At 42.8% G+C, this 23378-nt stretch overlaps 2 protein-coding genes across 2 annotated transcripts; both read right to left on the bottom strand.

The window, feature by feature from the left end:
• Positions 1–1315: 1315 nt before the first annotated feature.
• Positions 1316–6707, bottom strand: xrcc2 (X-ray repair complementing defective repair in Chinese hamster cells 2). The gene is made up of 6 exons (XM_041814260.1): positions 6600–6707; positions 4386–4467; positions 4244–4279; positions 3994–4143; positions 3637–3913; positions 1316–1770 (listed from the first exon to the last, which is right to left on the bottom strand). Exons 1-6 carry the CDS (start codon positions 6618–6620, stop codon positions 1464–1466), a joined length of 873 nt encoding a protein of 290 aa, XP_041670194.1. The 5' UTR covers positions 6621–6707; the 3' UTR covers positions 1316–1463.
• Positions 6708–11084: 4377 nt separating this feature from the next.
• LOC121527453 lies at positions 11085–22537 on the bottom strand. The gene is made up of 4 exons (XM_041814416.1): positions 22092–22537; positions 17523–18060; positions 14462–15042; positions 11085–14297 (listed from the first exon to the last, which is right to left on the bottom strand). Exons 1-4 carry the CDS (start codon positions 22098–22100, stop codon positions 12777–12779), a joined length of 2649 nt encoding a protein of 882 aa, XP_041670350.1. The 5' UTR covers positions 22101–22537; the 3' UTR covers positions 11085–12776.
• Positions 22538–23378: the final 841 nt, after the last annotated feature.

Below are 23378 nucleotides of genomic sequence, written 5' to 3' on the forward strand. Positions count from 1 at the left end.
CGAAGTTTGGAAGCAGCTTCAAGTTTGCCTTTCCTAAAAACCAGTAACACATTCAGGAAAGAAGTGAAACTGCACCTACAGGTGTCCAACAGAGGAGTTCACTACACCCTGAAGAGACTAGAAGAAACGTGAAGTTCTGTTGGTAGAAAAAGGAGAAAGAGGGCTACTACAAAAGCAGAGGACAAAAGGTCAAAGAGGTCAAGACCCATATCTGACAACTGTGAAGACATATGAAAATGCCCCACTTTTAAATTTGGAGTCTTTTTCACCTCTAACAAACCGCAGTAGCTAGCCAACATTACAGAGATGTTAGGACCACAATGCCTGGCACACTAAAGACTTAAAATCTTTGATTTAAGATTAAAACATGAAATTATCCAAGGAAAAATGAATTTGTGATGGACATTAAAGGAAATAAGTGAGCAGTAAAAAGGTAAATGTTCGTTATCATTGTGCAACCAAATATTAAGTTGAGGGTTCCAATAATTTTGTTCCACCCATTTTTTTAGTTTTGTGTGAAATTATCCGAATTTGGTCTTTTTTCTTCTGATTTTTTGTGTTGTTGTAATGCACACAAAGGAAATAAACGTTATACCAAAACCATTTGAAATGGCAACAACTACCGGGAGAAATGGTGTTTCTGGTAAAATTCCAGTGGTGCCAATTCTTTCGTCCATGACTGTGCATACAATTCTTCCAGCAAGTTCTGGGTCTGCCCTGGGGTCTTCTCCCAGCTAGACGTGCCTGGAAGACCTCCACCAGGAGGCATCCTGACCAGACGCCTGAACCACCTCAAATGACTCCTTTCAAAGCAAAGGAGCACCCCACTTCTCGACTTCACACTCTAAAGTTAGAACATTTTAGAAAGGTTTTAAAAATGTGCAGGGGAGCACAGATGGTCGAGCGGTTTAAGGCGCTACCCATGTACGTAGGTGGCAAGGGTTCAAATCCGGCCTGTGGCCCTTTACTGCATGTCTCTCCCCACTCTCTTCCCTGTTTCCAAATCTGTTCACTGTCCTTCCTCTGTCGAATAAAGGCATGAAAAAGCCCAAAAATAAATCTTAAAAATGTGCAGAAAAAAATTATAAACTCTTGAAGTTAAAAATATATATTAAAAAAATGTCCTAGGGGCACCATCATGGTATGAGCGTTTTTATAACACACTTATATGTTTTTAATTTTCAGACTGATAAGATTAAAAATTAACTTCATGTATTGAGCCAGTTTTTAAAGTGCAGACATGAATGTGTTGTCATTTCAGGCCCATCAAAAGCCAGATCCTTGAGGACCTACCCCCTCAAAAGAGTAATCCCTCCTGGTTCACAGCAAGCTTTATTTAACTTTGAAAAAACATTTACACAGTTAGACAGTTCTTTAACAAAGTGCTTCATCCAAACGGATCAAACCAACCACTTCCTGTCTGAGAAACGCCACCTAGAGTCACTTTTACTGCAAGTCTCCGTTTAGAAAAACTCCACTCCTCCATCTGTCACACAGAAGGAGCTGATCTTACAGGTCTTTGTTTTGGAGGAGGAAGACGAGGAGGCCTGGACGGTAAAGACCTGCCGTGCCCTCGCTTCCTTGCTTCCTCCTGCGGTGGCAGCTATGTTGTCAAGAACTTCTTGCCGGGAGCACAACAGCCGGTGAGTCACCAGTCGCTGCCAGGGGCGACACAGGAAGGGCCGGTCGCAGTCGGAGGAGGCAGCAGACGACCCGCTCTGGCTCCTCCTGATGGCGTGGCACGTGGCGAAGATGGTTATTCTGTAATCCCTGAGGAGAAAGAAACAGCAGTTAACAAAACGTTCCATCACGCTTAGCCACTAGGGGTAGGGCGATGATCAGCCTGGCCGATTATTGATGCTGATATTCCCGTTAGCGACATTCATGGTGTTTTTGTTGCTCTGAGCTGTTGACAGAGTTAGCGCTAAAAAGTTTATTTTCCTTAATTTTGAACATGCAGTTTAACTTCTGCTACATTATTATGTTTGCCATAACAACTGTACATCAGTTCCAAATATCTGTGATTGCTCACATAAAATTACAAATAATCTGTAGCGATATCGGCCCTGGAAAGCCAATACTGGCCCTTTACCACAGGGTGGGACTCTTACAGAGTGAGGAGACGGACTGTTTATGTTTGAAAACCTCTGAGCCAACATCCCCCCAGGTCACCTGATGAGCCGCTAAAGCCTCCAGAAAGTCAAGGAAAACAAAAGAATCCTGAAACAAACCTTTTTGGTTCGCATGGTCTACTATACAGCAAAAATAGAGGGAGAGAAAATCCACAGCCTCATGAACATTCCATCCTCTGCCTTTGAGAGATGATGTCATTCTTCGAAGCCTATAAAACATTCCATCCTCTGACTTTGAGAGATGATGTCATTCTTCGAAGCTTATAAAACATTCCATCCTTTGCCTTTGAGAGATGATGTCATTCTTTGAAGCCTATAAAACTTTCCATCCTGACTTTGAGAGATGATGTCATTCTTCGAAGCTTATAAAACATTCCATCCTTTGCCTTTGAGAGATGATGTCATTCTTTGAAGCCTATAAAACTTTCCATCCTCTGCCTTTGAGAGATGATGTCATTCTTTGAAGCCTATAAAACATTCCATCCTCTGACTTTGAGAGATGATGTCATTCTTCGAAGCTTATAAAACATTCCATCCTTTGCCTTTGAGAGATGATGTCATTCTTTGAAGCCTATAAAACTTTCCATCCTCTGCCTTTGAGAGATGATGTCATTCTTTGAAGCCTATAAAACATTCCATCCTCTGCCTTTTAGAGATGATGTCATTCTTCGAAGCTTATAAAACATTCCATCCATGCCTTTGAGAGATGATGTCATTCTTTGAAGCCTATAAAACTTTCCATCCTCTGACTTTGAGAGATGATGTCATTTTTTGAAGCCTATAAAACTTTCCATCCTTTGCCTTTGAGAGATGATGTCATTCTTTGAAGCCTATAAAACTTTCCATCCTCTGCCTTTTAGAGATGATGTCATTCTTTGAAGCCTATAAAACTTTCCATCCTTTGCCTTTGAGAGATGATGTCATTCTTCGAAGCTTATAAAACATTCCATCCATGCCTTTGAGAGATGATGTCATTCTTTGAAGCCTATAAAACATTCCATCCATGCCTTTGAGAGATGATGTCATTCTTTGAAGCCTATAAAACATTCCATCCATGCCTTTGAGAGATGATGTCATTCTTTGAAGCCTATAAAACTTTCCATCCTCTGCCTTTTAGAGATGATGTCATTCTTTGAAGCCTATAAAACTTTCCATCCTTTGCCTTTGAGAGATGATGTCATTCTTTGAAGCCTATAAAACATTCCATCCTTTGCCTTTGAGAGATGATGTCATTCTTTGAAGCCTATAAAACTTTCCATCCTTTGCCTTTGAGAGATGATTTCAAAAATACCTGCTCTAAACGCTTTAGGGAAATTTCTTCTCCTACTCTTTCTTCTTTAACCTCACCATCGACAACAACAAACGTATAATTTACTATGTCCAATAATCCAAAAGGTCATCGAGGATTATTTGAACCTCCCTGGTGACCTACAGGACAATTATAGCTAAAAACATAAAACATCATTAAAATGATAAGTAGAACATTGTTTGTGATAAAAGGTACCTCAGCAGTCGACTCAGCAGTTCTGCACACTTGCTGAGCCTCTCTTCCTGCCTGGCAAAGCTGGCCCCGCCCTCACTGCGGTCCAGCCAATAGAAGGCGGAGATGCTGTCGATGAGGAGGAGCGCCAGGCCCGGTCTTGATGTCAAGGTGGTCTCCAGGAAGTGGAGGGTGAGGAGGAGCTGGGAGGAGGAGGAGCAGTGGACGACCAGGAGACGAGACAGACACGAACGTAACACCACCTCGTCTAAAGTGGCCGATGGCGAGCCGGTGGAGCGAGCTACACCCAGAGAGAGAGACTAAATTAAAGGCTGCTGGTTACTGTGCTTCTTCTTCTATGGTGTCTGAGAGCGCGTGTACCTGTGTTCAGCCTGTTGTCCAGGATACTGACGAGGCGTAACATGTCCAGGCTGTAGTCGGTGTCCACAAACACGACGTCCACCTCCAGACCGCCACTCGCCTTCGGCAACACGCAGCGACACAGCAGGTGGTAGAGCAGCTCGGTCTTACCTGGCACACAGAGCCTGGTTACATTCACTGATAAAGTCTGTGATGGAGAATCAGATACCAAGGTGACTGTACTTCAGTGGTACCTGTAAAAGTAGCTCACCTGTTCCCTCCAGCCCGTACAGCTCCACCACCTCACCTGGCAGAGAGAAACACCTGAGCTGATCAATCACTGTGAGCTTTAACTGTCTGATCGATCATGTCATGTAACAGTATGCTCAGGAGAAGTGGGCGTGGTCACGTACCATGGTTTGGTCCTCCATCTTCAGGAAACAGGCGAGGCTCGATGTCCTTCAGACAACGCCGCGCCTCCAGACGAGCAAACAGCTGCAGAGACAACGAGAGACGGTTCAAGTCCCGGTATAGACCAGAGGGTGGAGAGACACCGGTCCACTTTCCAAGGACCGCACAGGAGAACCACGTGGCATTTCCCCGCTGTGCTCCAAGTAGAGCTGGGCATCGAATAGAAAGTTAGATTCAATCCCAATATGGCCTCCTGTAGTTTTCTAAGCACAAACAGTGCGATATTTCTTTAACCTGAAATGTGTCTAAAAAGAAAAAAACCTACTAGATTATTGTCCCAAATAAGGTGTGCCAGTGTGTTAGTCTGTTTGGAATCCACTGAAGTATCAATATTCCGTTAAAAGTGGTTTCCATTCTAGTTTAAAATTTCAGTGAGTGAATCAGATCAGAGGAGACGGCCTTCACCGAACTGTTGCCACACAGTTGGAAGCGTAGCATCGTCCAGAATGTCTCGGTCTGCTGAAGCGTTGATCGGCCTTCACTGCAGTGTTCATTTTGGCAGCTACTTTTTATTTGAGTCTTTAGATGAAATGTCTTTTAGTTTGAGTCACATTTTAGTCATTTCTGTCCTTTTTAGTTTAAGTTGATGAAAACTCAAAAACATTTTAGTCTAGTTTGAGTCCATAAAAAGTCCTCACATTTTAGTCTTTACTTTTAAACCAAGCATTTATTTTCTTGTCTAAATCTGGTGCCAAACCATGGTAGTGTGTTCTCTGCCAAACCTGGGGTCCCTGCTCTCTACAGCTGAGAGGCAGAATAGATACAGATGCATTGTTTTTGACAGATTTACCCACAGTGGAGAAATATCACAGATTTTTACTGTCTGAAAAAAACTGAATTACATTTTAGTCTGGGTTTAGTCTTGATGAAAACTAAACTTAGTTTTTGTCACTTTTAGTCATCACAGATCTATGTTTGTTAGTCTTAGTCTTGTTTTTGTCATGGAAAAAAAGGCTGTTGACAAACAGTTTTAGTTGATGAAATTAACACTTCTCCACTGGAGATGAGGAATAAGGAAAGTAGGATGCTTTTTAACTATTTTAAAAAAAATAACACTTCAATGTTTGCATGATGTGTAGAGCAAATCTCTGCTAAAAATGTAGTAAATTGGTATTTTGAGAAAAATATCTAATTGTGATATATTTTCCCCTTAGTATTGTGATTTGATATGTGATTATTTCTTAAGTTCTCCATCTTATATATTTTCCAACAAACCCAAGCAACCAATCATTCTGTGCAATAACACATTATATTAAACTAGGGCCGAACAGTTTGAACAAAAATGAATGAATGAATTGTTTTATTGAAGGGAGTGATCATTTTTATGTAATTCTCAAATTGGATAATAAAAACGTACAAAAATAAGAATTTAGGTTTTGTTGTAAACTATATTAAAACGGTGCTTGAATAATTTCATGTCATGCGTAACAGCAATTTTCTTTATTATTATTTTTTATCTAAAGTTTGATTCATTACCCAGCCCTACTTCTGTTCCAGTAAGTTCTGAGCAGAGTAACTGTCCTTTTACTGAAGTAAAATACGTTACAACGCATTAAAATAGTCAAAGGAAATCTGTTAACTGAAAGCAGAATAAAAACGAGGCTTTATAGATGAAACTGTAAGTTTGTATGTGCTGACAGAACTACCAGAAATACAATCAGAGACAGCAGAATACTGACAGGGTAAAAACGTCTGACTGGATTTAAGACTTGATGTCTGGAGTTGATTATATTACATTTTAATAATTAAATGAGGAGCTAACAGTAGCCTGTCAGATTTTTTCATTAATAGATGTTTACTGAATAAAGTCCAAACCTAATAAAACGAAACTAAACTAACAGTCAGAGCTAATAAAACTAAAATTAAATTGAAAACAGAAAGGCTCAAACACGTTAAAACAACAGTTTTTAACTGTCTATTCAGCTGTACGACCTCAGCCTGGATTCAGTCTGTCCGAATATAAACGACAGCACAAAGTCACCGTAAAAACTCAGGTAAAGAGCCATCTACGAGTCCTGACCAAAAGACTCAGACTCATGCCGTTTCATGGATCATTTCTGAAAATAACCCGGGTTAAAATGTAAAAACCGGGTATTTGTGACAGTTAACCTTCACTAAAGCCTCTCTGTTCGCTCTTAAATGTAAATTTCAGTAACCTGAGCTCCACTTTCAGTCATCTCAGCGTCGAATTCGTCTTCTTCAGCCTGACAACATCGAAAACACCGCCATTTCTCCGTGAGTTCACTTCCTGTTTGCGGTTTTACCGTAATGGACGGCAGGTCACACTTTACCGTAATACGGCTAATAGTAGTAGTAGTGGTTTCCAAAAGTGTGCAAATTAGGGCAATGAGAACCTCGCTCGATAGATTTGTTTCACACATCCAGTGAGAAACACGGACACGGGCGTATCCATCTGCTTTGCAAGGTTAGGGCTATGGAGGAAGATAAATTCTACAGCAGTGTTATAATTATAAAGTTCACACAGGCTTCTCACGGTGCACATCTTTCCTTAAAGTTTTGTTTTCTTTATTTGATTTTTTGAGAAAATTATATTAAAGCAGCTATACATGTGGGGTTCAAACGTTATACAACTTCTTAATATATAGAATTTCTTCATATTGTAACCAACAGATGAGTAGTTATTCGTTCTCTTGTTTGTTCTCATTATTTCTCGTTTGATTTGGAACTGTCTTTTGTAAATGACTTTTTAAAATCAATAATCAACAGTAAAGTAAAAATAAACATGTATTCTTTACATTTCCTCATTAATCAATCATAACATTCAATGTCTCTCCTAGACTCATTTAAATTATTACAACAGTAACAGTACGGACATATAAAACAATATGGAGAAAATCCCAAAGAGAGACAGAAGGCAAAAATGTTGAAACATAGTAATCGCTAGCTAAAAAACATTGTTTCATTTTCATCAACCTTTCAAGTTTCTAAGAGTGAATAAAAAAACTAAACACAGTTGTTTTTCCGTTTTATTTATCACAGATCTATGTTTGTTAGTCTTAGTCTAGTTTTTGTCATGGAAAAATAGTGTCATTGTTTTAGTCGACAAAATTAATGCTGCAATGATGGCATCTTCAAAGGACAATATCCATCTTCAAAGAATGACATCATCTTTAAAGGATGACATCATCTTCAAAGGATGACATCTTCAAGGGAAGACATCATCTTCAAAGGATGACATCATCTTCAAGGGAAGACATCATCTTTAAAGGATGACATCATCTTCAAAGGATGATATCTTCAAGGGAAGACATCTTTAAAGGATGACATCATCTTCAAAGGATGATATCTTCAAAGGATGACATCATCTTCAAGGGAAGACATCATCTTCAAGGGAAGACATCACCTTCAAAGGATGACATCATCTTCAAGGGAAGACATCATCTTCAAGGGAAGACATCATCTTCAAAGGATGACATCATCTTCAAGGGAAGACATCATCTTCAAGGGAAGACATCATCTTCAAAGGATGACATCATCTTCAAAGGATGACATCATCTTCAAAGGATGACATCATCTTCAAGGGAAGACATCATCTTCAAGGGAAGACATCATCTTCAAAGGATGACATCATCTTCAAAGGATGACATCATCTTCAAGGGAAGACATCATCTTCAAAGGATGACATCATCTTCAAAGGATGACATCATCTTCAAAGGATGACATCATCTTCAAGGGAAGACATCATCTTCAAAGGATGACATCATCTTCAAAGGATGACATCATCTTCAAGGGAAGACATCATCTTCAAGGGAAGACATCATCTTCAAAGGATGACATCATCTTCAAGGGAAGACATCATCTTCAAGGGAAGACATCATCTTCAAAGGATGACATCATCTTCAAAGGATGACTTCATCTTCAAGGGAAGACATCATCTTGAAGACTGTTACTGTGATTGTTTTTAGCTACATGGTTAAGGGCATCATGTTGGTCTTTGCCAGAGCCTCCATATTACTAAAACCAGTCGTGCTGTCTGCAACCTGAACATTCTCCTTACCGGCACTGTGAATAGTTGTTTGATTAAAAGAAAAAGGCAGAGCAGACATGGATCAGACACATTTGTTTATAGGAACATTTGGATGAACTATTGTTGTTGACATGCAATGATCAACCAACAATTAAATGGATTCATGTCCCATCCTGTTGCTTTAACAGCGTTTATTCAGCATCAAAAACATGCTGCAGTGAACAATAACCAGCTGGAATAATGTTACTTCACAGGCGGTTTGTTACATCTATAGAATAAGAGTGCACTCATACCAGGCAGTCTGCACCGTGCCCAGACACTGCATAGACTAGCTGGATCCTACTTTCATATTTTGGCCTCATTGGTAGTGGCAGGTCAGCTCTGTAAGCAGAAACAGACGTGAAAACTGTGAGTTTTGAGACTGGAGGGCAGGATAAATGTGCATCAGTACAGTACGGGGCAGCTGAACCAAGTATGAGTGCACCCTGATAAATGAACCTCTGACCTGCTCTAGGATCACTCCTCTTCCCAATATGAGCCCTGCAGTATCATAGAGTCATTCTTGGAATGAATTATTAGGATATTATATTGTTGTTTAACTCGTATTGTGTCTGATTGAGAAGATTCAACATTAATATAATTTAATAAAACAGATATTAACTACGGAGTAGATTATTGCACAGAAAAAACTAACATTAGTGCTGATATGGCACCAACATTTCAAATTCTGATATGATTCCAGTAAAAATGAATCCATACCACTGCAACTAAAACAAGTCCTGGTCAAACAACACCAAGTTATTCTGTCAGAAACGACAACCAAACTCCTGCAGTCAGTCTGAGTTAGGGGCCGATAGGTGTCGTTTATCAGGGTCAATACAGACTACTAACAGTTTGTGAGACCAATAACTGACTTTGGAGCTGATATGTTTCTATCATGACAAATAAAATGTATTTCATGTGACAAAAAACACAAAATAATGAAAAATGACCAACTTATCAAAATCTCTGACAAACAGCAACAAGAGCAACAACTCAGCAGCAGGAAAACAGGAGGTGATATACAATCATTGTGTCAGTGGCACTCAGGCCTCTGTGCTGATTGGCTAGTGCATCTGAGACATCTAGCCAATCAGATAGTGTTGTGGGCCGGCCATCAGGGGAGACTGTAGAGGGGAAGAGGGGAAGACACTCCTCACAGCGGAGTTAGTGACACACTTTTTAATTTTATTGATTATTGGTAAGATTAAACGCCGATATAGATAATGCAGAGTCTATATTGGTAATCTGCCCAGCTGATAAAAAGCCAACTGTTAGTCTAAATTTAACAACACTGGCAGCAATAAAAATTGCACAAACATTCACAATGTTTCTGCTAATGTTTTATGAAATTTAGGTATGTCCACACATGGCGGTTTATTCTGCATTCTGACTTTCTGTACACCCAAACTGTTTTAGGGCGCTGGAAGTGCCCTTTTTGTCCTTAAAGGCCTCCTGTAGTATCTCTTCAACATCAACCAGAGGCATCTGAAGAAATTCTGCAAATGAGGTCCTCTGTAAGTTAGTCAGAGCTTCTGCAATGACCACGAGAACCAGCCACCAAGACCTGTAGTCCACATGTGGGCGGATATTTTTAGGTTTTTCTGTGCGTTTTATCCTTTCAAAAGCTTGGTCCACATGGGAACTTTCCTCAGTAGAAGAAGCCTAACTGGACTTTTGGCATGCTTACAAATAAACAGTATCTCTCCTGCTATGGTGATGAACAGAGACGCCTGAGTGGACAACAGAGGTCACTGCTGCTTCAGACATCACTACAGACACAAAACAAGAAACAGAGAGTGGCGACACTGAGGAGGTCAGAACCCTCCAGACAAACAGCAGCAACACGCTGGCTTCTAGTCAAATCAGCCACGGCCCTGCTTATTCAGAGAATTAAGCTTACATCAGTTTCAGAACATAGAAATACCAACAATCTTTCCTTATCTTGACTGTCCTTTGTAGGCAAACTCTCACTCCTCATCAGTCCCATCCACTTTTCCAGAAGTTGCCACCTATGGTCTAACATTTCGGCAAAAATGGAGGGAAAAGGCCCCAATATTCTAAGCTTCAGGAACCCCTCAACCCCTCAAGATATTATCTTTTGAAGTCTTTGTTTTATGTCACAATGTAACAAATGTAATATAAAGCATTCCATCCCTTCCTTTGATGTCATCCTTTACAACTTATGTAGCATTCTCTTCTTGCCTTTGAAGATGATGTCATCCTAATAAGTCTATAAAACATTCTGCCGTTTCCTTTGAAGATTTCAGTTTTCAGAGGTTATATAAGTGTCTATCCTTGCCTTTGAAGACTGCCATCCTCTGAAGTGTTTACAACATTCTGTCCTCTGCCTTTGGAGATGTCATCCTGAAAGCCTACATAACATCCTATTCTTGCCTTTGAATATGATGTCATACTTTTAAGTCTATAAAACATTCTGTCCTTTCCTTTGAAGATTTCATTCTTTAAAGGGGGAATATCATTCTATTTCTGCCATTGAAGATGATTTCATCCTTTGAAGTTCATAAAAACGTTCCATTCTTGCCTTTAAAATGATGTGAGAGGAGACTGCTGGTCTAAGCTAAAGTCCACTGCCCTCGATGTTGGCAGTTTAGGCTCAGTTTAGGTCCGGTTTAGGCCCAGTTTAGGCCTGGTTTAGGCCCAGTTTAGGCTCGGTTTAGGCCCAGTTTAGGCCTGGTTTAGGCCCAGTTTAGGCTCGGTTTAGGCCCAGTTTAGGCCTGGTTTAGGCCCAGTTTAGGCCTGGTTTAGGCCCAGTTTAGGTCCGGTTTAGGCCCAGTTTAGGCCTGGTTTAGGCCCAGTTTAGGCTCGGTTTAGGCCCAGTTTAGGCCTGGTTTAGGCCCAGTTTAGGCCCGGTTTAGGCCCAGTTTAGGCCTGGTTTAGGCTCAGTTTAGGCTCGGTTTAGGCCCAGTTTAGGCCTGGTTTAGGTTGGTGGGACAACGTTGAATAAAAATGTTGAGGGAAGCGCAGAGAAAATGTAAACATGTCAAAGATCTGTCCGGTTGTCTGAGAGTGAGCTACTTCACTCTACAGTGTAGGATGGACTACTGCTGACACAGCATGAAATAGTACAAATTTTATTTTAAACCTTTGGTATTTTTAAAAACGTGGATCATAAAAATCTGTTTTGTTTTGACACTGAAAATAAATAAAACAACCTTCTGTCAGCACATTTCATCACTATGTAAGAGTTCAGCAGTCAGATTTCTCTGATTTATGACAAATATGTGATAAAACACAAACACAGTCCTGAATTCTGTCCAAAAAGATCATTTCTTAGTTTAAATTATGATAACTTTGTCTGTGTGGTGAGACGTGTGATGGACGGTCATGTTTATATCACAGAGGAGCATAAAGAGCAGAGAAGCTGCACACATGCATGTTTGAGAACGCGTGTCCACTGCAGCATCTCTGCACTGAAACTCCAGACCTGTGCTGTGGTTTACTGAGCGGACAGCAGCATGCGTCTACGTGTGTATTTAATGCTAAAGGAAAGCTTGCATATTCAGACTGAATGACCTTACACTAACAAAAATGTCTTTTATATATGCTGCACAACAAAAACCACACTCTAGATTTCTACATTTGGAGAAGATTTAAAACATATTCACATGAAGGCTGTCATTGCTGTGCATTGCATTCTGGGTGGTGATGTCAAATGGTTGCATTGTTCTTTCCACGTCTGTCTACATTACAGTAACTTCCTCCTCTTTGTCATCGTCACTAAAACGGCACTCAGGCTTAAAAACTAGAACAGGGCCCAGGTCTCTCTCCTCTGCTCTGTCTGAAACAGACGCCAACGTTATTAACCTCTGAGGCCATGAAGAGGCTGTGCCAATATTTACACATTTATTTTAGCTGATATCAACACTGACGTATAAATACAGTTCTAACGTTTCAGTCCTGTAACGCTCTTTAAAGCTTAAGAAACAAACGTTAGTCCTTTACACAGACTTTAGAGTCAAATCCTCCACAGCCTGTCCCAACTATAACGGCTGCTCTCACACTAGACAGACACTGTCAGCTTTACAGTAGCAAACAAAGGGACCTGGAATGAGGCTATAAATTCATGGCTCTATTTTCATTTTTCAGCAGCATACCAAACCCAGACTGAACCGTGAATGCTGCCGCTGCAGAAACCGTTGGCCGTGGACGCCGGCCCTACGCCTGTTTCTCTCCAGGTCAGAACTGCTGTTGAACGTTAACTTTTTAAATATTATATCACTAAAGAACGGAATATTTCAAAAGTCCAGGCCAGTCTGGTGTTACACCTTCACTCATAAGCCAATCAGACGAGGCGCTGCAGTCTGACCCAGCACGGAGAGAGGACGGTCATCAGTCTGCTCTGAGGGTCGACGTAGATCAGGTGGGAGGAGTCTAAGTAAGAGCGAATCTCCTCTTCATTGTGCTTCAGTTCTGCATCCCCAGGGCTGTCAGTCATTACTGTATCATCCAAAGCCCCGCCTCCTGCTGCACTCTTCTTCCGTGGTTTGCTACTAAGCTGAGATGCCTGTGCTCTCTCCTGATTGGCTGTTACCAGACGATGCGGCTGCTCCTCTGACTCCAGCAGGTATCTGATCGGTGGACCAACCATCGTCCTCCTCGACCTCCTGGGCTCCTGCACCTCTTCCTCACTGTGTTGCCCCTCCTCCTCCTCTCTAAGCCTCTTCTTCGTCTGCTCCGCCACCATCTCAATTGGCTGATCGGTGCTCTCCGAAGCCCCGCCCCCTGTCACACTGTCAATCACCACCTTTCTCGGTCGTCCTACTCTGCATTTAGGTCTGATCTCTGTGACCTGATTGGTCAGAGTTTTCTGTCCATCATTCCCCGTTGTTCCCAGCTCAGGGTTAGGCCTGTCAATCACTGCTGTCTCATCTGAAGCCCCGCCCTCACCTTTGATCTTTGTCTCTGGTTTCCTTGGCGATCCTGGTCCCTCTGCTCTTTCCTGATTGGCTGTTAACAGGCCACGTGGCTGCTCCTCTGACTCCAGGAGGTATCTGATTGGTGGACCAACCATCGTCCTCCTCGGCCTCCACGCCAGCGTTCGCGTTCTTCCCTCTTCTGTCTGATTCTCCTCCTTTTCCTTCTTCAGGTGCCCTTTTGGCTCCTCCTCCTTTTCAGGCTGCTTCTTCTCCCCTGTGGTCTTTTCAAGTTCCTTTGTTTTAACCTCACCTGTCTGTTTCTCTTCAGCCTCACTCAAAGCGGTCGTCTCTGAAGCCCCGCCCCTCATCTCATCATCAACCACCACCTTTCTTGGTCTTCCTACTCTACGTTTGGGTTTGATCGCTGCCTCCTGATTGGTCAGCACTGTTTGATTCTCTGTTGTCTTTGTGTCCATAGGCCTGCCAATCATCACTGTGTCATCCATAGCCCCGCCTCCAACATGAGTTAGCGACTGAACTTCCTCCGCTCTCTCCTGATTGGCTGTTACCAGATGATGCGGCTGCTCCTCTGACTCCAGCCGGTATCTGATTGGTGGGCTGTGCTTCCTCTTTGTGGTTAAGTAGTCCATCCACCAGCTGGGATTTCTGTGAGCACGCTGCCTGTGCCTCGTCCAATCAGGAGCCTTGGTGGGAGCTGGGGGGAGGGTCTTCTTCTCTTTCACTTTGCTCTTTATTTTGACCTCCTCCCCCTTCTTCACTTTAGTGTGAACCTCCTCCTCCAGCCTGTCATCAGCACCTCGGACACCAGTGGGTGCTGCCTTGTTACCTTGACGACTGCCTCTGTTTCTGTAGTGATGGCGCCGACGCAGAAGGAGAGCGGGCTTGCGGCTGAATCGGCGTCCTGCTCGGTGGACGGACAGGTTGAGCTGCAGGGAGGCAGACAGATGTTATAAACGCACAAAGGAGAAATGCTGACCGCGTTTAAAGTCAAACCCGCCACCGTGGATGTTCAACCCCTTCACTGATTTTATAAATCAAACATGGCCGCTGGTTTAGACACACCTGTAACAGATTTTTGACATGCACTCACCTGACTGAGCTGCCTCGCTCCGCCCACTGAGGGCTCCACCAATCTGCTACCGCTCTTCTCTGCTGGCTCCTCCCCTCCTCTCCTCTCTGGCTCCTCCTCCTCCGTCACCTTCTCCACCTTTTCTCCTTTATCTTTGCTGTGATTGACCGCTGACAGGCCATGTGACTTCTCCTCATACTCTAGCAGGTATCTGATTGGAGGACCTACTGCCTTCCTCCTTGGCCTCTCCTTCGGCTCTGGTTTTATCCTCACAGCTTTGACTCCGCCCTCCGCCTCTCCCCATCTTTTGGTGCGCTTGATTCGCGCTTCAGGTCGTCCTTTTTGGATGCGTCTACTCCTGCAGGGCTGCCGCGTTGCAACACGCCGGTTCTTTATTCCGATTTTTCTCCTCTTCTCTGATTGGTTGGGTGTCTTCTTCTCATCTTTCCTACTTCTGCTCTTCTTCTGATGGGGGGTGGAGGTACTGGATCTGGGCTTGACTCCTCCCCCCCTGGGCTTGTTCAGCTCAGGCTTCCCCTTCCTCCTTTCCTTTTTCTTCTCTGCTTTAATCGTGGATTGGACGGTAACACGGACACGCTCACCTGCAGAGAGAGGTGAAATAAATCAGTGACATCAACTAGAGAGGCGGTCTAATGATGGACGTCAACCCGATGGATTCTTTTCTGAAACCCTGTCAGAAAAACACGTGCATGGCCCTTTAAGAGGGCCACATATGTTCCGAATATTAAAGCTCTATTCAAGGGTGCTTTTTAACATTTTGAGTGCTTCACTTGTTAATTTAGGGCTCAGATTTTCTATCAGTCTTTCCATTAAAACCTGCCTCTGTGCTTTATAGCTGCAGGAGAACAAACTCAGAATTGCAGCGTTTAAAAAGTTGGAACTGTAAAAGAAAAAAACTTAAATTTGTGAATGTTTAACTGTGTAAAGTCAAAAGAAACCAAACTGAACACAGTGGTTGGATGTTCCACCAGTGGACTTTCAAATCTCAAAATTCAAAGTATTGGTTCACACACATTTTTGACTTTTACAGTCAAAATTTTGCATTTTTCTAGAAACTTCACAGATCCTCTTCATTGTTTTTCTAGAATGACCCTTATACCCCCTCATAATAATGGATTGTTTATACCAGTGATACTCAACGTGTGGCTCTTTTATGTCTTAATTTAAATTATTCCCCCAGAAAACCTTAAAAAAGGGGAAACTTTTTTGCTGCTTTTTACCATTTTTGCCACTTTTCACCCATTCAAGTTACCTTTTGTCATTAAATAACCCCTTTTTTTCTCATTTTTGAAACTTCTTTTCAACAATTTTCCCATTTTTGCCACTTTTATCCCATTTCATCTACCTGTTGCCATTAAATACCACTGGTTTCCTATTGTTTGCTCCTTTTGTCCACTCTTGAGCCTTTGCCTTGTTTTTGCAACTTTTGGATAATTTTTTGCCACCTTTAACTCAATTTTTTTTAACCTCTCACCCAATTTTGCCACTTTCTGACTCTTTTTTCACCTTTCCTCCCCATTTTCGCCCCTTTTCATCCGTTTTTGCGACTTTTTGACCATATTTCCCATCTTTCACTACTGTTATTAGCCGTTTTTGCCACTTTTATTGCTTAGATTGTGGCTCTTGCAAACGTATTTTTCCACAGTTTGGCTCTTGGCTCTGGTTTAGAGATGTGAGATTCACGAACGATCCGAATCATTTGAACGGCTCTTTAACACGAACGACGGGAACCGAGTCTCAGCTGTTTGTTTTTTTTAATCCCTATTTTTCAAACAGATGCTACTCCATAGAGTGAGAAGACTATACACCCATAACTTTTTTATAAAGCAACTAAATGCACTCCAACAGGTCACCAGTCCATTGCAGTGTAAATACCAGTAGTACCAGTAGGCTGTATGTACATTTTTCTCCCATTTATTATAGTTCTATACTACTTGAAATATTGTTTTGTAAAAGTATTGCGTTTTTCTATCAAAATATTCTTGTATGAAATGTTTTCTCTAAAATTTGCACTAATACTACATACATGTATGCAATACTAACAGTACAGAACTATTGCAGTATGTGTTTTTTTATTTTTCTCTTGTAAACTAGATTTCTTAAAGACGTTTTCAGTGATTTTATTACCAATAGAATATATAAACATAAAACAAAAAGTAAGGAAATTTGTGTTTGGTAGATTACTTCTTTGTGGTAACACTGCTTCTTGGTAATAAATCTTACACTGTTGGAAAGCCTGTTTATTGCCCTTTTAAATGGTGCCACATTTGTAAGGATCATGCATTTGTGGGATGAGCAGCAGAGCTGAGTATCCGGGTTGCGCCCATGAAAAATTTGCCAAATCTTCTCTGCCAATGCCAAACAGCTGATTCTGCTGTTGCTACTGCCTCATAAGAGGGGATTAAAAAGTGGCTAAAATGGCTTTAAAGTGCAAAAAGGGTTGTAAAAAGTAATTGATAGAGGCAATATTGATTTAACAGATGCAACATAAGGCAGAGAGTGGCAAGAATTGGTCTAGAGGTGGTTGGTGTTACAAAGTGATTAAAAAAGTGTTTACATTTGGTAGAGTTGGTGTGAAGTGGCAACAGAGTAATTTAAAAAATGTTATTATTTTTTAAGGCATCTGGTGACCCCCCAAGGTTGAGAACCATTGATCTAGACTCTATCTGGATGAAATCAGCAGAAATATTCTTGGAAATTCCCCAGGAGTGAGGTGGAGGGTGAGGATATTTATATCTGGGACAGTTTGATGGTGACTTCCTGCAGGAGGCTGGACCTCCGTATGTGTTTGTTTTAATCACGCTCTGTTTAAAGGACAGGTCGGCATGATGAAGGCTCGTCTTTGTAGATCTGTTCACCCCCCCCACCACCACCAAGACATGGCCTCCTATAACAACACTGCTGGATGAAGGAGCTCTCCAGTCCCAGGCATCATCCTCTCTCAGGTATCAGTGTTTATTCTTTACGAGGACTGTATAGGACGTTAAAAGTCTCGTATGGAGACGACTCGGCCAGCAAACATATAAAACACTGTCAGAAAACTACTTTGACTAAAACTCACTGATTTCATGTTTTAAAGCGCCCTCCTCCTCCTCCTCCTCCTCCTCCTCCTCCTCCTCTTCAGCCAGGCGGGGGCTAAGAGGAGCGATGAGTCCAGGGGGAGGAGCAGCTGAGGCGTCTACGGCAGGCAGAAGGGGGGGCTGCTCACACAGAGGCATGCTGGGTAACGAAGCGGTGTGTTGGAGGTGTTTGGTCTCTGACTCCTGGGGGTCTGGAGGAGCAGCCGGCCTCTGTGTGCAGCAGTGGTGCAGCAGAGCGCCCCCTCCTGGATCATCGGCTCTGACGGAGAAGCACCTCCACGCCACGCCACACAGCTGCTGAGTCAGCAGGTCGACCTGGACGGCGGCGTCCCTCCTCTCCGGTGAGTCCATCTGACAGCCCACCTCTTTCTTCACCTCCTCCTCTGGACTCTCCCATTGACAGCCCACCTCCTTCTTCACCTCCTCCTCTGGACTCTCCCACTGACAGCCCACCTCCCTGCACCTCTCCTCCTCCTCCTCCTCCATCATCCCGTCGCTCTCCAGGATCATCTGAAGCACCTGTAGGGGGGCGGGTCAAGGACAGGACGTCAGAACCATCAGATCCAGACAGCAGGAGGTCTGGATTTTATTTTAGTCGTGGTCACCAGTCAGACACCATTTAAATAATTAAACCTCCACCATGATGGTGTCTTAGTTTAAAGATGTTCAGACATGCATGAGGGTGTGATGAAGGCTGACTCTGATGAAGTTCATTCTTCTTTTGGTTCAGACTCTCAAACATTTTCTCTCCTAAACCCCTTCATTCTCAATAGAACGACATATCTGGTGTTAAACTAAGACATTTTCACCTTTCAGGAAAATATTAGCTCATTTTGGATTTAACGGCGGCAGCACATCTCAAAGAAGTAGGGACAGGGCAACAAAAGGCTGGAAAAGTAAGTGGTACTAATGAAAAACAGCTGGAGGAGCATTTCACAGCTAATTAGGTTGATGATCAGCAGGTCAGTAACATGACCGGGTATAAAAGGAGTATTTTAGAGAGGCAGAGTCTCTCGGAAGCTAAAATAGGAGCCGCTGTATTAAAAACAGGTATGATTCTGTAGTCAAATCCCTGCATGGGCTCAGGAACATTCCAGAAATCATCGTCTGTCAACACAGTTGGCCGTGCCATCCACCAATGACAGTTAAAGCTGATCATGGAGAGAAGAAGCCATATGTGAACAGGATCCAGAACCACCGCCGTCTTCTCTGGACCAAAGCTCATTTAATATGGACTGAGGAAACATGGAAAAGTGTTCTGTGGTCAGAGGAAACATGGAAAAGTGTTCTGTGGTCAGAGGAAACATGGAAAAGTGTTCTGTGGTCAGAGGAAACATGGAAAACTGTTCTGTGGTCAGAGGAAACATGGACAACTGTTCTGTGGTCAGAGGAAACATGGAAAAGTGTTCTGTGGTTAAACATGGAAAAGTGTTCTGTGGACAGAGGAAACATGGACAACTGTTCTGTGGTCAGAGGAAACATGGAAAACTATTCTGTGGTCAGAGGAAACATGGAAAACTGTTCTGTGGTTAAACATGGAAAAGTGTTCTGTGGTCAGAGAAAACATGGACAACTATTCTGTGGTCAGAGGAAACATGGAAAACTGTTCTGTGGTTAAACATGGAAAAGTGTTCTGTGGTCAGAGGAAACATGGACAACTGTTCTGTGGTCAGAGGAAACATGGACAACTGTTCTGTGGTCAGAGGAAACATGGACAACTGTTCTGTGGTCAGAGGAAACATGGACAACTGTTCTGTGGTCAGAGGAAACATGGACAACTGTTCTGTGGTCAGAGGAAACATGGAAAACTGTTCTGTGGTTAAACATGGAAAAGTGTTCTGTGGTCAGAGGAAACATGGACAACTGTTCTGTGGTCAGAGGAAACATGGACAACTGTTCTGTGGTCAGAGGAAACATGGACAACTGTTCTGTGGTCAGAGGAAACGTGGACAACTGTTCTGTGGTCAGAGGAAACATGGAAAACTGTTCTGTGGTCAGAGGAAACAGAAAACTGTTCTGTGGTCAGAGGAAACAGAAAACTGTTCTGTGGTCAGAGGAAACATGGAAAACTGTTCTGTGGTCAGAGGAAACATGGACAACTGTTCTGTGGTCAGAGGAAACGTGGACAACTGTTCTGTGGTCAGAGGAAACATGGAAAACTGTTCTGTGGTCAGAGGAAACATGGACAACTGTTCTGTGGTCAGAGGAAACATGGAAAACTGTTCTGTGGTCAGAGGAAACATGGAAAACTGTTCTGTGGTTAAACATGGAAAAGTGTTCTGTGGACAGAGGAAACATGGACAACTGTTCTGTGGTCAGAGGAAACATGGACAACTGTTCTGTGGTCAGAGGAAACATGGAAAACTGTTCTGTGGTCAGAGGAAACATGGAAAACTGTTCTGTGGTCAGAGGAAACATGGAAAACTGTTCTGTGGTCAGAGGAAACATGGACAACTGTTCTGTGGTCAAACATGGAAAACTGTTCTGTGGTCAGAGGAAACATGGAAAACTGTTCTGTGGTCAGAGGAAACATGGAAAACTGTTCTGTGGTCAGAGGAAACATGGAAAACTGTTCTGTGGTTAAACATGGAAAAGTGTTCTGTGGTCAGAGAAAACATGGACAACTATTCTGTGGTCAGAGGAAACATGGAAAACTGTTCTGTGGTTAAACATGGAAAAGTGTTCTGTGGACAGAGGAAACATGGACAACTGTTCTGTGGTCAGAGGAAACATGGACAACTGTTCTGTGGTCAGAGGAAACATGGACAACTGTTCTGTGGTCAGAGGAAACATGGAAAACTGTTCTGTGGTCAGAGGAAACATGGACAACTGTTCTGTGGTCAGAGGAAACATGGAAAACTGTTCTGTGGTTAAACATGGAAAAGTGTTCTGTGGTCAGAGGAAACGTGGACAACTGTTCTGTGGTCAGAGGAAACATGGAAAACTGTTCTGTGGTCAGAGGAAACGTGGACAACTGTTCTGTGGTCAGAGGAAACGTGGACAACTGTTCTGTGGTCAGAGGAAACATGGAAAACTGTTCTGTGGTCAGAGGAAACAGAAAACTGTTCTGTGGTCAGAGGAAACAGAAAACTGTTCTGTGGTCAGAGGAAACATGGAAAACTGTTCTGTGGTCAGAGGAAACATGGACAACTGTTCTGTGGTCAGAGGAAACGTGGACAACTGTTCTGTGGTCAGAGGAAACATGGAAAACTGTTCTGTGGTCAGAGGAAACATGGACAACTGTTCTGTGGTCAGAGGAAACATGGAAAACTGTTCTGTGGTCAGAGGAAACATGGAAAACTGTTCTGTGGTTAAACATGGAAAAGTGTTCTGTGGACAGAGGAAACATGGACAACTGTTCTGTGGTCAGAGGAAACATGGACAACTGTTCTGTGGTCAGAGGAAACATGGAAAACTGTTCTGTGGTCAGAGGAAACATGGAAAACTGTTCTGTGGTCAGAGGAAACATGGAAAACTGTTCTGTGGTCAGAGGAAACATGGACAACTGTTCTGTGGTCAAACATGGAAAACTGTTCTGTGGTCAGAGGAAACATGGAAAACTGTTCTGTGGTCAGAGGAAACATGGAAAACTGTTCTGTGGTCAGAGGAAACATGGAAAACTGTTCTGTGGTCAGAGGAAACAGAAAACTGTTCTGTGGTCAGAGGAAACAGAAAACTGTTCTGTGGTCAGAGGAAACCACAGACGCTGTGTCCTGTGGACTAAAGAGGATCTGGAGCATCCAGCTTGTTCTCCTGGCTCAGGTCTAAAGCCTGCATCTCTGATGGTATGGGGTTGCATTAGTGCCTATGGCGTGGGCAGCTCTAACATCTGGAGAGGAACTATCAATGCTGGACAGTAGAGAGAGCTTTTAGAGACACATATGCTCCCATCCAGACAACGTCTCTGTCAGCAAGACCACGCTAAACCACAGACCACATCCATCACAACAGTATAGCTCCACAGGAGAAGAGTCCGGGTCCTGAACTGGTCTGCCTGCAGTCCAGACCTTCCACCCAGCAGAATAAGAAGACCCAGCTAGAATCTTACATCAGAAAAGAATGGGACAACACTCCTCTCCTCACCTCTCAGACATTTACAGACTGTTGTTAAAGAGGGGATGCTATATAATGGTACTGTCCCTACTTTTCTGAGCTGTGTTGCTGCCATTTAATCCAAACTGAGCTAAACTTGTCCTGAAATGTCTCAGTTTGACATCTGTTGTGTTTTTTCTGTTCTACTGTGGTTTATGAGATTTGACAGTCTCTGACTTCCGTTTTTAATCACAGTGTCCCAACTTTTATGGGATTACTACCTTTAAAAGAGAGTGTTCTCTGTAGTAATGGTGATTTTAAACATGTAATGCCAGGTTAAGGCTACTGCATATTAAATAACGGTACATTTGTCTGAAACCTGTTCTATTCCTGTATTTGTTGGTAGAAACTCCATTAGCAGAGATAAAACCTGGAGTAAATCAGTAAGTATCGATCTTTAACGGGTTTTTATCAGAAGTTAACCGTAAATAAGTGGTTTGAACTGGAACAGCACTCACCGAGAGCATCCTTCACGGAGATTTTTCCCGCCCTCACATCCAGAAACTAACGTCAGAGATGAGCCGTGCGTTCTGACGTCATCGTGTCAGTTTTACTGCGTCATGAGTGAATCTGTGGAGCTGAAATGATAAAGTTTATCTGTGTTGGCTGGAGCTGCTCGGAGGTCTTCGCTCATTCTTCAACACAACAGAGTGAAGCTGCCGCTGCTGCTCTGCTGCCCCCAGCGGCCTGGAGGCTCCCTGCCCCCCATACCTGCTCCTGTCCCCCCTCTGACCTAAAAACAGCCCCGTGCATGGTTTCTTTCTCCTGCAAGACCTGCATTAATATCAGCGCATGTGCATCAGATCAGCAGTTAGCCCTGTTAGCCCTCTGAGCTAACATGTTCAGCTCGGTGAGTGAAGCAGGGCCGTCCTTCCTCCTGCTGCAGCAGCCTGGCTCTGTTGTCTCTTCTTCAAAGGTTTATTTTGGGGCTTTTGTGCCTTTGGTTGACAGAGAGGACGGAAGTTAGAGCCAGAGACTGGAGAGAGAGAGGCTGGACATACAGCTCTGTCGACTACGGTGGCCTGGGAGTTCAACACAACTTTTAGAAAGCTTTAAAAAAAATGTACGTTATCCAAAACATTCTAGCATTTCAAAAAACAAATTCACATCAATTAAAACATTTTTACAACGCTTGAAACAAAAGTACATAAAACCCTCAGAAGTCTGAAACGCTTTAACAAAGCTTGAAACAATTTTACATTTACAATTTTACCTTCATAAAACACATTTTCACATCAAACTTACAGAAATGTGATAAAAGATTACAAACTGAGAAACGCTTTCACAGAGCTTGAAACTAAATTTCATTTTCAGAACAAATGTTCATAAATTCCTATAAAAAACTAAAACATGAACAAAACTTCAAATAATTTTACAAGAAACCTGATAAAAACTTACAAGGTCTGAAACACTGAACACAGATCTCTGTCCCTCTGGATGCAGGAGTGACAGCAGGTCAGGTCAGCGTGTCCAGGTTAGTTAAGAGGTGGACTCGAAATAGACTCGCGGACTCGGGTACAGAACGTGACAGATGTGAACAATTCCCCTCTGCATCAAGAGGAGTCAGTGGGGTTCCCCCTAGTCTGGAGTCCTCAGCAGGTGTGACCTCTGACCTGGGCTCTAACAGTAAACCATGAGAACCCTCATGGTGGACTACTCTGGGCTAAAGAGAGGAGTCAGTGGGGTTCCCCGTAGTCTGGAGTCCTCAGCAGGTGTGACCTCTGACCTGGGCTCTAACAGTAAAC

Source organism: Cheilinus undulatus, linkage group 19 (genome assembly GCF_018320785.1).
Source record: "Cheilinus undulatus linkage group 19, ASM1832078v1, whole genome shotgun sequence".
Taxonomy (NCBI): Eukaryota; Metazoa; Chordata; class Actinopteri; order Labriformes; family Labridae; genus Cheilinus; species Cheilinus undulatus.